The 22,158-nt window shown below is 40.1% G+C and overlaps 1 protein-coding gene across 1 annotated transcript in view; it reads right to left on the bottom strand.

The window, feature by feature from the left end:
* CNTNAP2 (contactin associated protein 2) overlaps positions 1-22,158 on the bottom strand; it is a 1,977,233-nt gene that overhangs the window by 357,714 nt on the left and 1,597,361 nt on the right. The window contains exon 15 of the mRNA XM_043589809.1: positions 5,552-5,679. Coding sequence (XP_043445744.1) covers positions 5,552-5,679 — 128 coding nt within the window. The remainder of the gene's footprint in view (positions 1-5,551; positions 5,680-22,158) is intronic.

The raw sequence follows: 22,158 nt of genomic DNA, 5'->3' as shown, positions 1-22,158 counted from the left end.
TTGTTGGGGACCGCGAAACCTGTGCTAACTCTGAGCAGTTAGCGACAGGATTGCAGATACACTTTCAGACAGCCAGAACGAGCCTAACTCTCTCCTGCAAATGGTTTAGAGAGATCACCTGGAAAGTTCAGCAGGGGAACCCAGCCGTGGGGATTCAACTTACAGAACAAAGCCCCTCCCGGATCTGGGATCCTGTCCCTTCTGCGAAGTGCCAAGGTTAGGGAAGGGACGGGCACCCAGGGAAGGGGACAAAAACATAGCCAGACGCATCTCCTCTGTGGGATGGGACGATTCCTCCAAACGTGAGCGGTATTTGAAAGGACAGGCAGGAAAGTCAGTCACATGCACACAAACACCGTATCTACTGTAAAACACAAATACCATCCCTCTCCCCCAAACTCGAAGTAAATTTACTTCCCATTTCCGAAGTGCATCTGTGGCTAACGTTGAATGGCCATCTAATATTAAAGAGCTGATGCTTCCCAGGGAGTTGTCCACTTCTAATTGTTCAAAGTCACTCTGGAGTCTGGAAGACCAAAGCTAAGCAAGCCTTCCTTCTTTCTAAGTCTGCTGCTTTGTAATCGGACCTGCTCTCTGATATGCCCAGAGGGCTCAATCCTTTAATGGGAATCAGCCCCCGTTTTGATCCTGAAAATTTCACCATTTCTGCTTGTTCTTAGAGCTACTCCTGTTTCTCAGCTGGTAGCAGCCCAGGGCAATAGCAGCGAAGGCTGGGACATTAAGAAAAAAATAGAGGTTAATCATTTCTACACATCATTCTAGACTTTTTTCCCCCTGCCTTCTGCTACCAACCAAAAAACTACCTAAAGTCGAAGTAAAACAAAAACAGAACAAACCAAAACAAAACACAAAAGTTACCAACTTTCTGCCCCTGACCCTTCATCCCTGTGGTTGTGGGTTTTCGATCAGGCTTTCCAGATGGCTGATCTCACAGTAGGGCGAGAGTAAGCGTGCCAGCACCACATTATCACACAGCTCAGCTGACGAGAGGCAGGGACCCAAGGTCAGAGTTCCAGGTCAGAGCTCCCTCTTTGGATCTCAACATTCATCTCGGCTTTGGGAAATTACTAAAGATGAAAGCTCACGTCAAACTGTCTCAATGTGCTCTGCCTTATCCCCACTGGGAGACTGTGGGCCGGTCACTTAACCTCCCTAGACCCAAGGTCCCTCGTCTGGAACGTGAGCGGTCAGCACTCTTTGATCTCTGAGAGTCTTCAACCACGAGAACACTGTGATTCTTTGTTTTTGCTTCTAGCTATGCTTGAAGCAAGGGTCCGTGGCTACACGTTGTGGGAAGAAAGGGGGAAGGGAGAAGAATGTGGAGCATCTTCTGAGGAAATAACGACTCCTGGAGGATGATACTCATTTGCATTCCCATTGGAAATGTCTTATCTGTGGAGAAACGAGGTGTGGATACTGTCATTCCCTTGCCTCTCTCGGCAAGGGAATGGCTGGTTATGCTTGTGGCTTATAAGACTCCTGCTGGTACGTACGATTCCATTCCCAGAAAACAGAGGTCCGCTATCGTCTGGATGAAACTCCATCACCATCTTATTTCACCCTTGGCTTTGTCTCTGCCCTGTGTTCCTGGGTTGGATTTGTTGCCTCCTTCCTCACCCTGTCTTCTTGGCCTCCCTGAGCTACTTTAGAGGAACAGCTACCGGTCGGTTGGCAGAAACTGTTTTCACATGTAAATGTATCATCCTGCTTGCAGAAAGTTGCGAAACTTTTGTGGACTCAGGGCAGAAATAAATAAAATATTTCGGGTTCCTGAGAAACTAACTTTGCATTTTAGACATCCAGCGTGACTCTGTTTTACAGCCAGAGCGGGCTTCTGGAAAGAACGGAGAAGAGGTCCTTGAGTAACACGTTTTCGTGAATGGCTTCTGCCCACGTGTACTGAAAACACTTGCTTTTGTAGCAAACTTGCTCCTAATTAATTGTTTAAAGTCTCTGAATCCCTAGAGAAGATATGGGAAATTGTTAGCTCATAAAGCCGAGAATAAAGCAATTATCTGGCACATACTTTCTTTCTATAATTAATTATATTCACCACAAATGGTACAAAGAAGACTTCCACCTCCAAAACCAAAAAAAAAAAAAAAAAGTTTATTTCGGTCCTGCTTCCACAAAAGTTTAGCAGCTCTCTGCAAGCATGATGATACATTTACAGTGTGAAAACAATTTCTACCTACCAGTGGCTGATCCTCTAAAGTAGCTCTTTTGGGAGGGAGGGGAGGGTGGGTGATGGGTATCGAGGACTAACCACCCATCACTAGTCATACTCTGGGTCTCATTTAGATTTGAGGTTTCCGTTTGAACGTGTCTGGAAAAACAAAACAAAACAAAACAAAACCTACCCCCGCCAATAACACTAATACCCCCATAGAAAACTAAACTATAAGATCATAAGCATTTTCAGCACTCTATGGGAAATGCGGCAGACCTGAGTGGAATTCACCGGTTTTCTTTAGCATTTGGATTTTATGGGCCTATGAGTTCGGATGAGTCAAAGTCAAAATGAAACTCAGCAGGGATGATGGAGCCAACCGAAACCACTGAAACGGTTGGTCAGAGCCTACAAAAATTGTTTCATGCTCTAAGACTGGGGGATAGAACGGGGACCTAATTCAAGACACAGCTTTCCAGGGCTGGCATCACTAAGACTCCTCGAACAGAGAAAGACATTTTTTCATGATGGATTTGGTTTTTTAAGCCGTAGTTTTGTACGGACTTCAGTAAATGATACAAAGTAAGTTAATCTCTATGAACAACAGAATAAATGCACTGTAACACTTTTTACATCACAACGATTGAAATTTAATCCCTGAAACATTCATGCTATATTGGTAACTGGATGTGGGTGGGTGGGGGAGTGGTGGGGATAAGACCCAAATGGCTATTTTTTTTTTTAATGATTTCATTCAATCATCGACTGACTCAGGGAAACCACCTCGACCTTGTACAGAGAAAGCTGTTTATGTTCTCTGCTCTGCCTTTCCTCCTGAAGCCTCCCAGAGGCTACAAGGGTATACAGAAATTTGTAGTGTCAGTGACATTTTAAAAGAAATATTTTGTTCATTTGTAAACAGAAAGGCTAATACTTAACCTCACCCACCTTATTGGGGGCTGTGAGTATCTGAGCAAATCAAATATGTTAAAAACTGGAAAGTGACATGATGTGGAACATTTTCTCATTACTGTGCCCGTGTTAGAACATTCTTAAAGGAAGGTAGATAAAGCTGCTACCTGGCAATTCAGGTCCAAGGTATGATGTTCTCAGTTGCCTGCAAAAAAGGAAGCCTTCGCTTTCTCCCTCTCAGACACAAAAGCGTTCCATATAATTGCAATTGAATATGGACTGTGCTTTTGGTTTATGAAGTAGCAGGCAAAATATGGATTGAAACAGTCTCTCTTAAGCTGTAGTGCTGTAAGAATACTGAGCTCATGCCGTGCCCATGATTAAGACAGCTCTTTGTCTTATAAGGGGTCCTAAAAATGTCTCTAAGAACAACAGCCTTGGAAAAGAAATGCAAATAAACACTGGCCACCACGATTTTCCTGTTTTCTCTTTTTAAATACGAAGTCTGGCTGAAATACACTATATCACTCCTTTCTTGAGCAGCAGTTGCAATAATATTGTATTGCAAAATCTGATACGACATTTTGTCTTCCAGCATTTTTTTCATGTGTGTTTCTCAAAATGCGGTTTGAGCTTCTGTTTCTTATTTCTCAGAGTGTCTGGTAAAGTGCTAGACACATGGCAGACATGTCAGAAATTTTTCTTGAAGACTGATTTATTGATTAAGGGAAACAAGCTAATAGTAACTATAAACTGTTAACACACTTCTACATATACTATGTAATGTGGCTGAAATCCTCTGTGTAAGGAAGGCAACAAGTTTGCAGAAGTGGGATTTTTATAACTTTACCAAGTTAACCAATGACTTCATGGGGAGCCCTTTGTTTAATTCATAGCTCGCTCCAGAATTAGCGTCGGTAAGCGAGAAATATTTTACCTTTGTAGATGAATGAAGAATCATGACATAATGAAACGGATTTGCATCGGAAAACACATGAGAATCTGCCTATTTTGAGAGTCATCCTATCTCACATCAATCCCTCAAAATATTTTTAAAAATGCATACTCGCTATTATTTTGTGTCAATATCGTTTTCTTAAACAGTTGAAATCAAATTTCTGACTGCAGAGTCCTCCTAAGCCTGGCTCAACAAATAAAGTATTATTGTTCAACAAATGCATGATAAAGCTCTTTGACCAGTCTCAGTTTTAAACTAACTAAAGAGAGACAAATCAGCATAAACTCGGTCTCTCTTTTGTATCAGGAACATTGCCTTGTTTAATTGCCAACAGCCCCCATTTACTAAGTAGTAAACATTCAAGCACGCACCATTACATTTCTTAGGACACCTCTTGGAGTCGATGCAATAATTTATTACATCGGGTAGGTCTAATTCTCCCTTGATTTATGGAAGTGGTAATAATATTCCATTGCACAGAATGCTCTGCTAGGAGGAATCCGGATCCAGGCACTAAAATCTTTATGGCCTCCCCAGGAGGAGTTGGGACGCGGGTGATATTCTCATTACCAGAGCCGAGAAAGTGGAGGGGTTTGCCTGAGGTCTCCTGGAAAGTCAGTTATTCAAGGAGCAGAATCTGGGGTCTCCTGATGCCTAGCACACAATCACAAAAAGCACAGAACTCTCGGGGGACTTGCCGAAACCACGCGCATAGACAAGAAGAGGGGAAAAGACACTCAGGATGTTCATTGCAGAATCCCCATGGCAGCCTGGCACCGTTTCTCTCCGACTCCACATAAAGCACACTGAAGGGTATCCAACAACATAAAATCCTAATGGTGCCCTTAATTAGACGGGATCATCGCTCGAACTCCCTGCCCTCCCACAGTCCAAGCCAGCAGCCCCAAATGCCTCTCTGTGGTGCCGAATCCTGAAAGCAAGACGTAGTGACAGAAACAACCGTGGGCTTGCAAGGGACTCTCCAGCTCTGATGATGATGAGATGTGATAGCAATAATGTCAAACTTCGTATGACCGTAATCCAAGTTTACAATGATACATTAAGCCATAATGCTATTTATATCACCATAAACTGAGTTATGGTGATATAAATAGTCACGCTAATGGCATTAACAGCAGCACTCAGTGGAATCACAGCTGTTGACTGCCACTTGTATGCTATTAGCATTGCTATTTATATCACCATAAACTTAGGTCGTCAAACTTGTTAGATATGAATATACAAGGAAGACGGATATCCACCTTGTATGCCCAAATCTAGGTTCCTGTCCCGGAGGCTTTACGGCTGTCTCTCTCCTGTCTGTATTAAGGTCTATCTCGCTCTCCGTTTGGTTCTGTTTCCGTCGTGTGACGTTTCTTCAGGGGTTACAGAAGAGCAAGCCTGTTTCTTGCCACCCTCTGACGTCTCTGGGAAACACGGTTTAAAACTGGCAAGAAAGTGCAAAAGCCGCAGCTTCTGGGCAAACTTACTGTCTCCTTGGCAGCGCAGGGGGCCCACGCTCAGTTTGGCTTCTGAGCCTTGCCGGTCAGTATCTCCAACTACCACCTGGCTTACTGGCAGGTGATCTTTGTAGGATAAGAAGCCAGCATCCTTCCTCCTGAATCACAGGGAAGAAAAAAAAAAAAAAGAAAAGGATGAGGAGGCTGAATTAGAAACATGTTTTTCCTGATAACTTTAAATTGCCTAATAATTGACCACCTTCCAATAAATGCTCAGAGGTTCACTACGTAGAACCACAGTTAAAGAGCTGTTCTCTCTCTTCCATCAAGTGGTCGCACGGCATATTACTCAGAAGCAACTGTGACATCATTACCTTCTGGAAAACGGAACTGACACCCCGATTTCCAGAGAGTCACAACCCGCGTGTTGCATCCTATGTCGGTGTGGGAGTAGACGACCACACCGCTTGAAAAACACACACCAGACACTGGGCACACAAGCAGTTTGCTGTTGTCAGGAATCAGAGCGCAATGAAGTCAACCAGATCACTTGGATAATATAGGAAACAAAACTCTTAAAACAAAAACACAAACGCAAACACTCTGTCTCCTTAATTGCTTCGAGGTAGTTCCTTCAGAGGTTTTCTTCCCTGCGGTGCATCAGCTAAGTAAGGGACATCTCTCGTTCCTTCCTCTTTTTTCACTTATTTGAACAACTGAGTCTATGAGAAGTTTCCAACATGGAGTAGGTGCCCACCAAGAGTCTATTTCCATCTATAATGAAGCGTGGAGTGAACATTCAAGCCCAGTCTGGTTTTTCTCTTAGACTTGTTTTCCTGCTTACCCTATACTTATCTTGTTTCAGGTCTCCCAACTCTACCCCGTACCCATCCTACATAAAAGAAAAGGAATACAGAAATCCAGGAGAGGTTCTTGGGGATGGGCCCAAGGTGAGTTATGGTGCAGCACGGAATTCATCTTCAGAAGAAATTCCTGGGGCGCCTGGGTGGCGCAGTCGGTTAAGCGTCCGACTTCAGCCAGGTCACGATCTCGCGGTCCGTGAGTTTGAGCCCCGCGTCGGGCTCTGGGCTGATGGCTCGGAGCCTGGAGCCTGTTTCCGATTCTGTGTCTCCCTCTCTCTCTGCCCCTCCCCCGTTCATGCTCTGTCTCTCTGTCCCAAAAATAAATAAACGTTGAAAAAAAAAAAAAACATTTAAAAAAAAAAAAAAAAAAAAAAGAAGAAATTCCTGCCCCCTCATCCTCTTTTTGTGCTGCTGTGGCTGAGAAATGCCCTCATTTGGGGCCGGAGAGGTGGGGGGGGCGCAAATCATTATAAAGTCATTCTGCAAACTTACCCTTTTGTATGATTTTTTTTTGCACTTGTACAGTCTGAACATAAATAGCAATTTTTGAAATTGTATATACAACTGATAACAGAAAACTGATTTTTGGAGGATAGTAGAATGAGAGAGAGAGACAGTTCAATAATCATGTTAAAGATTTGTCTTTCCTATCTCTTAGCAAATAGTTCAGGGAATTGAGGGGAACCAACTTGGAAGCCTGTCTTTTTTTCTTTTTCTTTCTTTTTTTTTTTTGAGACAGAGAGAGACAGAACATGAGCAGGGGAGGGACAGAGAGAGAGGGAGACAGAATCCGAAGCAGGATCCAGGCTCTGAGCTGTCAGCACAGAGCCTGACGTGGGGCTTGAACTCACAGACTGTGGGATCATGACCTGAACTGAAGTCGGACACTCAACTGACTGAGCCACCCAGGTGCCCCTGGAAGCCTGTCTTTCAAATGCTATGCTGTTAGGGATAGTTACTTATCTCTCTGACCTTCTGGAATGTCAGTGAACACACATTCCCTCATGTGTCAGGGCCCACAGAAACACAGAAAGGAGTCACAGAATTCAGCCAGTGGGCTTCAAACAAATGTATTTTATACTCCCTTAATTTATTCATTGCCCTTGAGTTCCCCAAATAAAGTTTCTTTTTTAAAAATTTGTTTACCAAGTGAGAACTAAGATCATGCAGAAAAGCACTGTGATTCTTACTGATACTGTATCAACTGATGACTTAGCCTCAAATACCTCAATGGACTCTTTTGCAAACCCAACTTCTTTTATTAGAATTTCTATCAATTAAAATCACATTACAGGGGGAACAAAATGTTTGCCATTAAACTTGATATGCAGTTTATTAAAGTAACAATAAATGAAAACACCCTTCAACACACTGGAATTTGACAACCCACTAGGAATGAAGTGTATTCCTGTGGAATTTCAGGCTCATACTCTCCACAGTTCATTACCACTTAGAATTACATGATTCTAAATCAGGAGTCTGCAAACTAAGTGCTGACAACCATTCATCTTGTTGCCTGTTCTCTTATGGCCCATGAGCCAAGAATGATTTTTACATTTTAAAGGGTTGAAAAAAAAATCAAAAGCAGAATCATACTTTGTGTCATGGGAAAAATTACATGAAATTCAAAATTCAGCGTCCATAAATAAAGTTTTGCTGAAATATGGCCATATTTTTTCTAACATATGGTCTATGGTGCTACCACACTATAATGGAAGAGTTGAGTAGTTGACAGAGACCATATGGCCTTTGAAGCCCAGAATATTTATTATCTGGCCTTTTATAGAAAATGTGTGCCAACTCCTGCTCTTAACCATCAGTATCCATTTTTCCTTTGGGAATTTATTGAGCAAATACTTCACTGACTATCATGGTGGACTGTCCCACAACTTGTACCCACAGTTGAGTGTGGGGATAGGGAAGAGACACAGGGATATCTCTGAGGTGGGAAAAGAAACATTTAAGACAAAACTCACTTAATCTAATAGTGAAAAATAATTTAAAATTTAATAATAATTAATATTTTGATTGCACACTATGGCAGGCAGCCATGTAAGAGACACGTATCAATACTTGGCATGAATTATATTTATATAAATAAATAAATAATATATATAATATACATTAAATATATAATAAATATTTAAATATATAAAATATATATATATAAATATATATATAAAACTTTGTATAGAGCTTTGTAATATAACTTGAAGTTACATTATATACACTTCTTTATCCATTCATTAGTTGATGGACACCACTTGGGCTATTTCCATAGTTTGGCTATTATAGATAATTCTACTATAAATTAGGGTACATGTATCCCTTTGAATTAGTGTTCTTGTATTCTTTGGGTAAGCACCTAGTAGTGCAATTGTTGGATTGTAGGATAGTTTTATCTTACAGCTTTTTGAGGAATCTCCATACTGCTTCCCAGAGTGGCCTACACCAGTTTGCATGCCCACCAACAGTACAAGAGGATTCCCCTTTTTCCATACCCTTGTCAACATCTATTGTGTCTTGTGTTGTTGACTTTAGCCATTGTGACAGGTGTGAGGTGATATCTCATTGTAGTTTTGAATTCCATTTCCCTAATGACCAGTAATGTTAAGCATCTTTTCATGTGTCTGTTGGCCACCTGTATGTCTTCTTTGGAAAAATGTCTACCTACGTCTTTGGCCCATTAAAAAAATTTTTTTTAATTTTTTTTAATGTTTATTTATTTCTGAGACAGAGAGAGAGAGAGCATGAACAGTGGAGGGTCAGAGAAAGAGGGAGACACGGCATCTCAAACAGGCTCCGGGCTCTGAGCTGTCAGCACAGAGCCCGACACGGGGCTCGAACCCACAGACTGCGAGATCATGACCTGAGCTGAAGTCGGATGCTTAACCGACTGAGCCACCCAGGCGCCCCCCCAAAATTTTTTTAATATTGATTTATTTTTGAGAGAGAGAGAGCAAGCATGAGTGGGGGAAGGGAAGAGAGACAGGGAGACACAGAATCTGAAGCAGGGATCATACCCACGAAATGTGAGATCATGACCTGAGCCAAAGTCGGATGCTTAACCAACTGAGCCACCCAGGTACTCCATCTTTTGCCCATTTTTTAATTGGATTATTCGTTTTTTGGATGTTGAGTTTTGTAAGTTCTTTATGTATTGTGGATACCAACTCTTTATCAGATACATCATTTGCAAATATCTTCTCCTATTCCATAGGTTGACTTTTAATTTTGTTGATTGTTCCCCTTGCTGTGCAGAAGCTTTTTATTTTGAGGAAGTCTCAATAAGTTTATTTTTGCTTTTGTTTCTCTTGCCTCAGGAGACCTATCTAGAGAAAGGTTGCTATGGCTGATGTCAAAGAGATTATTGCCTGTGTTCTCCTCTAGGATTCTTACGGCTTCAGGTCTGACATTTAGGTTCTTAATCCATTTTGAATTTATTTTTGTGTACAGTGTAAGAAAGTGGTCCAGTTTCATATTTCTGCACATAGCTGTCCAGTTTTCTCAACACCATTTGTTGAATAGACTGTTTTTTCCCCATTATATATTCTTGCCTCTTTTGTCAAAGATTAATTGGCCATAAAGTTGTGGGCTCATTTCTGGGTTTTCTATTCTGTTCTATTGATCTGTGTCTATTTTGTGTCATACTGTTTTAATCACTACAGTTTTGTAATATAACTCGAAGTCCAGAATTTTGATGTGTCCAGGTTTGCTTTTCTGTTTTAAGACTGCTTTGTCTATTCTGGGTCTTTTGTTGTTCCATTCAAATTAAAAAAAAATTTTTTTTTCAGCTTTGTGAAAAAATGCTGGTTATATTTTGATAGAGATTGCATTAAATGCATAGATTGGTTTGGGCCGTTATAGACATTTTGACAGTATCTGTTCTTCTAACCCATGAGCATGGAATGTCTTTCCATTTCTTTGTGGCATCCTCAGTTTCCTTCATCAGTGTTTTATAGTTTTCAGAGTATAGGTCTTTCAACTCTTTGGTTAGGTTTATTCCCAGGTATCTCACTGTTTTTGGTGCAGTTGTAAATGGGATCGATTCCTTAATTTCTCTTTCTGCTGCTTCATTATTGGTGTATAGATATGCAACAGATTTCTGTATGTTGATTTTGTATCCTGAGACTTTACTGAATTTGTTTGTGGGTTCTAGCAGTTGTCGGATGGAGTCTTTTGGGTTTTCGATATACAGTATCATGTCATCTGCAAATAATGAGAGTTTTACTTCTTGCTAATTTGGATTCCTTTTATTTCTTTTTGTTGTGTGATTACTGTGGCTAGGACTTCCAGTACTATGTGGTGAATAAAAGTGGTGAGTGGACATCCCAATCTTGTTCCTGAATATGAAGAAAAGCTCTCAGTTATTCCCCACTGAGGATGATATTAGCAGTGGGGTTTTTTTTTTGTATATGGCCATAATATTCTCTTATGATTATTTGTATTTCTGTGGCATTTGTTATTTTTCCTCCCTCATTTGTGATTTTCTTTATTTGGGTAGTTGCTCTTTTTGATAAATCTGGATAGAAGTTGATCAACTTAATTTTTTTTTCCAAAGAACCAGTTCCTGGTTCCATTGATCTGTTCTATTGTTTGTTTTTATAGTTTCTATATCATTTGTTTCTGCTCTAATATTTATTATTTCCTTCCTTCTGCTGGCTTTAGGCTTCGTTTGATGTTCTTTTTCTAGATCCTTTAGGTGTGGGTTATTTTATTGGAGATTTTTCTTGCTTCTTGATGTAGGCCTGTATTGCTATATACTTCCCAATTAGGACCGCTTATGCTGAATCTGAAAAGTTTTGAACCATTGTGTTTTATTTTCATTTGTTTCCATGTATTTTTAATTCTTTTTTTATTTTCTGGTTGGCCCATTCACTGTTTAGTAGCATGTTATTTAAGTTCCATGTATTTGCGGTCTTTACAAATTTCCTCTTGCGGTTAACTTCCAGTTTCATGGTGCTGTGGTCAGAAAAGGTGCATGGCATGATTTCAATCTTTTTGTATTTGTTGAGGCCTAATTTGTGACCTAATAGGTGAGCTATTCTGGAGAATGTCCCATGTGCACTTGAAAAGAATATGTATTCTGTTTTTGTTTTGTTTTTTTTTTAACGTTTATTTATTTTTGAGACAGAAAGAGACAGAGCATGAACGGGGGAGGGTCAGAGAGAGGGAGACACAGAATCTGAAATAGGCTCCAGGCTCTGAGCTGTCAGCACAGAGCCCAACACGGGGCTCGAACTCACGGACTGTGAGATCATGACCTGAGCTGAAGTCGGCCGCTTAACCAACTGAGCCACCCAGGCGCCCCTGTATTCTGTTTTAAGAAACACAACCCACTTTCAAAAAGACATGCAGGTGAAAAGAAAATAAACTGAGATCTGGAGAGGGACCCATCAATACACCAAGACTTCTATCTTAGTACCTGTATGAAAATTATTTAGTGAGCAAAATGAGCCTTTACTGAAAGTTATGATCTTTACCGATGGAGGTCAATCTAATTTAGGGAGATATTCAGTAACTATTTATCATGTTAGCATAATCTAATTACATCTGTTACTGGGCTTGTACATTAGAAAAATTCTGTCATGCATTTCAAGAAGGCCCTGAACTCAGACTCTTGCATAACATTTCTATCAGTATCATTATTAAAGTAAAACTTGATTCTATGGATTTTGCTTCTCTAACCTGGCCTTACTGCTATTTGGCTGCTATTTTCCTGAGGAATTCTGTTTTACTCTGTTGGCTGTTCTTCCTTTGTCTTCTTTTCTTATCCTGCTGAGATAGCAAACAAGACTCTAGGCCATTTGGTTTTGCCCTTAGCTCAGTGGAAAAAAAAAGAAAAGAAAAAGAAAAAGGAAACCCTAAAGAAAAAGAGACATCCCAAACTTCTGCAATTGCAAGCTTGATTTTCTTCTGGATGTTACAGGAGTTACCACACTATGAATCCATCCTATAATTTTAGCAGAGAAGAATGACTTTTCCTTTGTTAAGTTTTAGAAGTACCTGTCTACTTAAAACAACAGCAACAACAACAACCAGAATTATAGTCAGTGAGCTTTATGCATTTCCATCGCAGCATCATCTAAGCTAGAAATTTTGGGAAGGATCCAGGAAAGCCAAAGTTTTAGTTACAAGGATGTCTCAAAAAGAGATGCAGAAATGAAAAACAAAGACATGAGAAGATGCTTAGGATTATTAATCACTAGAGAAATGTCATTAAGACTACACATTCTTCCTACGAGAATAGCTATAATAATAAAATAAAAAGACAGGTAATAACAAGTGTTGACGAGGATCGGAAGACACTGGAATCATCATACGTCACTGGTGGGGTTGTCAACTGGTACAGCTGCTTTTGAAAAAGTTTGATAGTTTCTTAAAAGCGAAGCATAGATTTCCCATATGATTCAATAATTCCATTCCTGGAATTATTATTATTATGCAAGAGAAATGAAAGCATACAACCACACAAGGACTTTCGGGTAGACGTTCATAGCAGCTTTAGTCACAATGGCCTCAAAGTGAAAACAACCCAAATGTCCATCAAACAGTGAATGGATAAACAAAGTGTTGTATATCCATCCAATGGAACATTATTCAGCAATAAAAGAAATGAAATGCACAAAATCAATAAACCTCAAAAACATCATACTAAGTTCAATAAGCCAGAAACAACAGACCATATATTCTATAACTTAATTTATACAAATTGTCCAGAGAAGGCCAATCTACAGAGCCAGAAACTACATTAGTGTCTTTATCGGGATGAGTATGAAACAAGGAAAACAGAAATCTTCTAGGGGTCACGAAAATGTCCTAAATCTGGACTGAGGTGATTTTTTGCACAGCTCTGTGAACTTACTAAAATTCCTTGAATTACATAATTAAAATGATTAAATCTTAGGGTATACAAATTATATTTCAATAGTCATTAAAAAAAGATGATCGATGTGAATCCCAGCTTTCAATGGGGAAGACATTTCCTTTCTACGCGTCTCACTGGAAGAGAGAGTCTGGTCCATGGAATTAGGAAATGGTATAATCCTGGTTTTGTGACTCTGTACCTGGAACTACAGAATCTCTACCGACTCCTTCTTTTAGGGGCCTCACCCTGTATCAACATTGACATATTCCACTAACCTTGCTTCCTAAATAGGATCTCAGGACACCCCTTCCCAGAACATTCAGTCTGTTTTGTCCTCACCCTTGACTTTCACTAGCACTCTTTAACAGTTGAGATTAAAATGGCACAGAACATTCTACCCATGGTTGAGCCTCATCTTCAGTCCTTCTTCAGAATTTACCCCAGCCTGAGATGCCCGTCACTTTGCCAAACTATCTTTAAAATAGGAACTGTACTTCATTCATCAAAAAACCAAACATCCTTGGTTTTCCAGCACATGCCTAATGATAACGTTCTGTTCAGCTGGCACCATTTGCAATTGCGATATCCTGTAAATGCCGGTGCATTTAGCATATCTTCATCTCAAGAACTGTTTATAAACTGTTCATATTTTCTACACGTCTTTGTATCTTTCTATCCTTTCTGCCTCCTAATAGTTATCCCCAGACACGTTACCTTTTTCATAGTAAGTATTCAGAAAAAGAGTAGGTCAAAAGGTAAAACTCTGTAAGAATTTTCCCGAGTTTTCCTGGAAAGCTAATACTCTATGAATAAGTTCCACTAAAAGTGTTAGATCCAGTAGTCATTTTTATGAAAAAATCTTTGCATTCTTATTCTTTCCATCTCTTGATCAAAAAGCACATACATAACTTACAGTTGTATAGTTTTAAATTATTTAGGTGTTTTCCCATGGATGTTCTCATTTAATCCTTGTGACTTTGGAAGTGCAAGGAAATAGGGAGATACATACAGTTGAACCTGACACATTTTGATTCCCAAATAACTATTCAGAACACATCCAACATACCAAGCGATTCTACCCAGGAATGAGATGCTTCTTCAGGGTATAATTACAAATGCTACCTAACTGTTTACTAGTTCATACCTATTGTACATAAGAAATATGGGAAACCTATAAACTTAAGTCAAGGCCAGTTCTAGTTAGAACATCTTTTTGAAGTTAAATGAGAATGTTTATTCTTTGTCTTTCCTTTTTGTCATCAACTCCATCTTTGGACATCTCTGCCTGGGGATGCACCGCACTGCCTTTCCCTCAAAAGGAAATTAATGCTCTCATTCTTCCTCTGTCCTGGCCCCTATTAAAACGTGCTTTCAGGAATAATGTAACAAATGATTGTTTCCATCCATTTTTAATAGAAGCCATGCCCAAATGATACAAAGGGCCGTTCCCAGAAACCAGATCTCTATGAATCGTGGAGACTGGACTGGAGAGAGGAAGGAATTGAAGTGATTATGTGGAGGTGAAGGCATGTTCTTAGAAGGGCAGCCCCACTGTCAGCATGGAGCAGGACTGCCAATTCCTTTATGCTCATTTACAAAAATCATGGCCAGAAGTCAATGCCTTTGTTCTTAGAACACGCGGGGGCTATCTCAGCATGGTTGGATCATCAGAAGCTGAAATAAACAAAAGAACAGTCTGATACACAGTAAAGTAGAACTTTTAAAATACTTCTAATGGTGTCCTCAGTCACTATTGACTATTGAGTTTCCTCAATGGATGAAAGGTAGTGTTCTCTACAAAGCAATTAGAGTAATTAAGAAAACAACCATCACAATTAGATCTTTAGAATCCATGTCTATGTCCCCTATGAAATGAAAGTAATTACAGATTCAATTACTTCTTTTCAGGGGGAATAGCTTAGGCCTTTTATAAATGCAAGACAATTATCTCTTCAGTTTCGAATCTCTAAGAAAACCCTTAGTAACCATTTCAGGATTCTATGCAAAATGTTCTTCTTTGATTTTCCTTCTGGAATACAAGTTCCTGGAGGCCATATATATTGTCTCCTGCAACTTTATAAACCAAATACTAGTAGGCACCCCAAAGTAGCTCACTCCATATGTTTTATGATTGAATAAATACATGAATAGAAGGTAGCTAGGCACAACCCTAAAGTAGTAATTAGTATGTGCTTACTATCAATGGTGAAAGATGAGAAAGAAAACGCTTCTCATAATGGGAGTGCCTGGAATGCTCTTGAAACACTTTTATTATTCCTTTCCTCTAAATGATGCTTTGTTTTTTCTTTAGAAAGTAGTATTCAATTCAAAGACTCATATATAATTAATATAGTGGAAAGAATGAGATCTTAAAGACTGTAGTACTAATTCAACTCTTCTATATAGAGAGCAAGCTGCTAAATTTATCCGAGCTGTTGTTTCTTTATAAAGATAGGTTACGATATCTTGGTTCTGAAAGGTATCGGAACATGCAACTCCAAAATATGGCCCTTTGGCATATAGATTATTTTGAATTTAAGACCACTGAGATTAGCAAAAACAGGAAAATGTCTAAAAAAGGCAGAAGATTTCCTTTTGGAAAATAAATTTCCATTTGCAGAGAGGTCTCCCTCTCCTGTACCTAAAATAAGGACTCTCAAAAATTATTTTCTATGGAGAAGAACCTGCAGAATAAATCTCGCTAAACAACTCTTCGTTACCATACTTCCCTGGTCCCTTTTCATGACCTGCCTCCCACCCAGTAGTCAAAATGCCCTTGTCCTTTGGCTTAAGATGGTATACCAGTTCTAGCCATCTTTTGGGGTTATTCATTGTTGGGTGGTCCCATGTGAATATGCATCATGCACATGTTACTAAACTTCTCTTTGTTTTTCTCTTGCTAATCTGTCTCTGGACAGTGTCATTTACAAGACCCCAACTGGACAACCTATGATAAGTAGAGGAAATATTTTGTTCCTCCTCTGTAGTTATCTGATACTACTTAACATTTGCTTGCTTGTTTTATAATTCTAGAACAACAGGTAATACTCGTTTGGATGAGTCTGGCTAACTTAAATGTGTGACATAAAACGTAATAAATGTTGGGTCTGTTTTTCAAGGGGTGAGGTCATTCATAGCCTTTGAGGGTAGGACTTTGTGGTTCTATGTAGTTTCCCCAGAAACTATCAATAATAGTATCCAGCCTATGTTTTGGGAGCTCTAGTCATCAATCTTATTTTTCAGACGAGGTAACAGATGTAGAATACAATCATGCCTGGTCTAAGCTATTTAACTAATTAGTGACTGCACCAGGAAAAAGTGATCAATCTCCACCATTCCAGAATTTAATGTATGTTTATATTTTTACTTGTGTGTATGTTTACATGTTTACATTTCTCAAATTCTGCTAAGAATAATTTCAATTGTTTTTCTATAAATGAAATGCAGATCTATGGTTTTATCACATAGGAAAATTATCTCACCAGATCAGGGACTAGTTGGACTGTTTACTTTGTCTACCTACACTCATATTTCCCTTAAGCAAGGGTTCCTTGTGTTTTTGAAAACTGTGCCTAACATTGTATAATGATTATATGATTAGCAAGGAGGGGGTGCTTCATGTGTAATCCACTTACATTTCCATGTATTTCCATCTCCAGCAGTTAATGGTCAACTCTTGGCATCTCAAAAGTAGTCAGTGGGAAAGACTTCACTTGTACAAGCCTCACAGATCTTTAAAACTCAGGGTGAATACTCTGGGTTCCCTCAGTGTTCCTGAAGTTTATTTGTAACTAATAGACAAATGCACAAATCAGAATGGCACTTGTATTGAATCACTGATGTCCCCCTCTGCTTCTGTGTGATCATCTGTAGTCTCTCTCTCTGCTCGATGGCCCTGGGGTGGGTTCCTTTCAAGATTTTGCATGGCTGGCTTCATCCCTTAGGTTCTCTGGCTCACAATGCACTGGGAACTCTGAAAGGGGAAGCTACTGACAACATGGCCGTGTCCGCTCCCCTTAAAGTGAGGCAGTGGGTCCTCCAGGCTGATGTGAGTTGATGCCATCATTTTTAACTCCACCAGACACAGGGCAAGCTTTCCCTCAAGTCCCCCCTTCCCACTCTCATAATGGTGTGATGGTTAGGGGCAGACAGAATATGCTAATAACTCTGCAAATAAATCTTTCGCACTGGCCCCTTGGACTTCTCCAGGAATTTTCAAGCTTCTCTTATGTCACCTGAGGTAGATAACTGGGTAATGTCGGTAGAGTTGCACCCAGAGCTAGAATGTGGGGGTCTCCTTAGCCTAGTTCACAGCCTTAGAGCCAGGGCTGAAAATCCAAGACAACAGAAGAAACCTAATTTCTGATCTCTTCTTTGGGTATGAAAAAAGTTCTAAAGCTGGCTAATTTTTATAATATCAGATTTTCATCTTACTATGTGTGTATTTTTTCACTGTTCCCACACATCTTCACAATCATGAAAAATAATAACCAGATTCTCTACTCCCTAAATTTTTACTTAAGTAGGTTAATCTTTGCAAAAGAGCATTAGTTCTGATGAATCTGGCCTCAGAAGAAAGTTCAAAATACCCTGAATTTTTATTTTATGGATTTTCCCATCCTTTTTAAAAAAAATTTTTTTTTCAACGTTTATTTATTTTTTTTGGGACAGAGAGAGACAGAGCATGAACGGGGAGGGGCAGAGAGAGAGGGAGACACAGAATCGGAAACAGGCTCCAGGCTCTGAGCCATCAGCCCAGAGCCCGACGCGGGGCTCAAACTCACGGACTGTGAGATTGTGACCCGGCTGAAGTCGGACGCTTAACCGACTGCGCCACCCAAGCGCCCCTTTCCCATCCTTTTTAAAAGGTATTGTTTTTCAATGACATAAGCATTCTTTTTTTTTTTTTTAACTAAGAAGCACTGCTTTTTTCTTCCTGTTGCTATTTCTAAAGCCCCCTCCAAGTAACACAAATCCATAGAAATGACTCTCGTATTGATTCTACCACAATCTTTTCTCTGCAAACATCACATCATTTTTGACACACCTTGTCATTCCCACTTCATCTCAGCAGGTCATTTTGTTCCCCTAGTGAACACCAAAGACTGTTTGAAGGTGGAAGACATTTCCTTTACCTGTCTCTGAACTCTGGGGGGCCCTTAAGATGATCAATACATTTTTTTATGTTATCAATATCTTGAAGATGCTGTGAAATGTAAACATGGAGAAAGGCCTCAGCTACAGTAATGAGAAACATTTACTCCTTAGGATGAGATGGCCCACATAAAAAGAAAATTCCCAAACAACTCTCAGTAACTGCGACTAATGTGAGGCAGAAGGCAGCCACAGGAAGGGGCTTAAGAATGTGATCAATATCCAGCATGAAGGAGGAAGGATGACCCAAGGAAATTGAAAATAAATGACCTAAAATTCGGGAGGGAGCCAAAAGAATTATGTGTAAAGTAAGCAAGGGAATATAGAACTTCAGGGATAGAAAAAGCAGTTGATTACATGAAACATTACCAAAAAAGTCTAGTTTTATTTAAAAAAATTTTTTTTTCAACGTTTATTTATTTTTGGGACAGAGAGAGACAGAGCATGAACGGGGGAGGGGCAGAGAGAGAGGGAGACACAGAATCGGAAACAGGCTCCAGGCTCTGAGCCATCAGCCCAGAGCCTGACGCGGGGCTCGAACTCCCGGACCGCGAGATCGTGACCTGGCTGAAGTCGGACGCTTAACCGACTGTGCCACCCAGGCGCCCCAAAAATGTCTAGTTTTAAAAACGTGGATTGTGTATATCAATATGGAGATCATTGGACATATCTCAAAGACTTTCAGTAGAGTAATGGGGAAAAATGTCAATGATTGGTCATCAAGTGGGAAATGAGAAAGGAGAGATCAACTGTAAACTTGCTTTTTTTTAATTTAATGTTTATTTATTTTTGGGAGAGAGAGAGAGAGACTGAGTGAGCGAGCAGGGGAAGGGCAGAGAAAGACGAAGACACAGAATCTGAAGAAGTCTCCAGGATCTGAGCTGTCAGCACAGAGCCCGACGTGGGGCTTGAACCCACAGATCATGAGATCATGACCTGAGCCAAAGTTGGACACTTAACCAAGCGAGCCACCCAGGCGCCCATAACCGTAAACTTGTTCTAAAGTTGAGACGAGAAATGACAAATGGAAGAAGTGACAGGATAAAGGCTTGAAGAGTTTGAGATTTTTGTGTATAGACTGGGAGCTGAATCAATTAATTATGGCTTATCACATGTCTATAACCAATTTTCCCACATTATTATCCAAGCTTGGAAGCAAAACTCATGAATGTCTTATGCATGTATACAAATAGCATGTAGAGAGCATATGACTTTGTCCACAAAATGACTTAAAGTGGCATACAATTAGGACATTCTGACCATTGCTGGGGAAATATAAACAACCAGTTCAGCATCCTCTTATTCAGATCCAGTGAGCAAAGCACACCTGGGTCTCTTTCCTCAACTCATAACTGATCAAGTGAGATATACCTGGCCTCTAAAATATGCTAGCCAGGATATTTTGGGAAATGATTCTTGGGACTGAACTTGTGGAAAAAATGGCTGAAGGAAGCACTAACTGGATAATTTCACAGTGAGGTTCTGAGCTCTGTGGTTAACTCTAGCCAGCTAGGTCTTTGATGTTTATTGGGCTTAGAGAAAAACAGAAATTCGGTAACCCTCTCAGGGACGTCCTACAACTTCAGCTAATTAGATTTTAATAAAGAAGGTCACCTCTATTGGCAAGCTTACTTTGTAATTTAGAGGGTGAACCATTTATGATGCAGTCCAGCTTACACAAATTAAAAGGCATATAAATCTTCCCTTTAGAAGAAAGGCAATAAATGTCCATAGCTATTAATTGAGGGATAGCAAACACCATCAAAGAGAGGAGTGAGTGGTCTGAAGTTCCAGGACTATGCCAATTAAACAATGCGAAACTCAATTTAACAGCAGTTTTATGGAGAGGAGAAAAGGTGTGAGTGTCTTGTTTGTGTGAATCCATTTTGTTCTTGTGAGGATCCAGCGGGGGAAGTTGCCCTACACTTCGGACAGGGCAGAGTGTTTCGTTTGCAAATAATCTGCAAATCTGGAAATGAAACAGGGAAGGGATACAGACTGGGGCTGGGAGGATTTAGTCATTCATTTCCTGGAGATGCCTGACACTGTGAGCTCTTCTTCCTTGACTTAGAGGTTGTTGTATTGGTCTTCTTGAACTGCCACAACAAGGAATCACAGACTGGGGGGCTTCAACAACAGGCATTTATTTCCCCACAGTTTTGGAGGCCGGAAGTCTAGATCAAAGTGCCAGGAGGGTCATCTGGTGAGGCGTCCCTCTTTGGCTCGCAGACAGCCACCATTTCACTATGTCCCCACACGGCCTTTCCTATGGGCACACCCAGAGAGGGAGCTAGGTCTGTGTCTCTTCCTCTTCTTACAAGGACACCCACCCTAACGGACTAGGGCTGCACGATTAGGGCCTCATTTAAGCTTCATTATCCCCGTAAAGGCCCTGTCTCCAAAGAATAGTCACATTGGGGGTTAGGACTTTAACATGACTTTTGGTGGGAGGTGACACAATTCACAATGAAGTCCATACAGTTATATATAACTTTTTATGTTGAGTTTTGGGAAACATTGATTCTGGGAGAGGGTAGTAAGTTTTCTGGGGGGAAAAACTTATTTGATCTTCCAAGTATGGGAAACGCTATGTATATTTTATATTTAACTCTTCAAAACGCCAACGAGTCTAACAAAGACTATGACGATCTCTACATTGAGTTAAACACATTTAATTTTAACCCAGTATCCTGGAAAAGGGACTTTTTTTCCCAGCACCCGTATGAGAAATAATGTTGTGTGCATTGTACCATTTCCATGAAGTGTGGTTTCTGTCTTTCTACGGCTTTTCAAATGCCGCTTTAGTGGTAGACATTTGCAGAGCTTAACAGATGAGATGAAGAGACAGACAAGTACAGAATATCGTTGAGTACTTAACATCTTCGTTGTTGGTGGTGCATCTGCTGCTGTGTACTTGTTCCCATGATACAAAGATACGTGTGTCTTAACCAACTAGTACAGGACAACTCTGGGACTTCTATGATAGAGCCCATTAAATTAATTTTCCTTCCATGGGAAAAAAAAAAGGGAAGCTACTCAACCCAGATATCCAGATACAAGTTTTGATGTATTACATAATGGAATGAAATACATAACAGCAATGAAATAAAATGACCCATAGCTACCCCCCCCAACCAGAAAACCAAAACAAAATAGTACATCTCAAAAACAAAACATTGAGAAAAAAAGTCAAACACCAAAGAGCACACGCTGAATGATTCCATTTATAAGACAGCCAAGAACGTTCAAAAATAACCTGCAGTAACAGAAGTCAGAACAGTAAAATGTGTGGGGATTGTCTAGGAGAGGGTACAAGGGAGCTAGGGAGCTATGTGCTGTATCTCGATCTGGGCAATAGTTTCATGAGTATAACAATACATAAAAATAACTGAGCTGTATGTTTAAGATCTACACACTTCACACTATGAAAGTTATAGCTCAAGAGGGGGAAAGCATTGGTGGTTCATTAGTGCTTTCTAGGACAAAGTTCAAGTTCCCAAGCCTGGTCTCTTTCCAGTGTGAGCCCGTTCCAGTATTCCACAAGCTCTGAGGACTCCTTGCCTCTTTGTCACCTGATCTATTCATTATTATTCAATTTTGTTGACTTTCACACTTTCCTCTGAACATGGTACCTTTTTTGGAATGTCCTTCCCATTTTAGCTGCCTGTTACAATTCCACTCATTTTTAAGCCTTTTCCAGTTGTCATCTCTTCTGTGAAACTTTCCATGGTCCTTCCAAACTGATTTCATTG

Source organism: Prionailurus bengalensis, chromosome A2 (genome assembly GCF_016509475.1).
Source record: "Prionailurus bengalensis isolate Pbe53 chromosome A2, Fcat_Pben_1.1_paternal_pri, whole genome shotgun sequence".
NCBI classification, from domain to species: Eukaryota; Metazoa; Chordata; class Mammalia; order Carnivora; family Felidae; genus Prionailurus; species Prionailurus bengalensis.
Note: the sequence above shows the minus strand (reverse complement) of the source record. Positions and strands in the feature narration are given on the sequence as shown.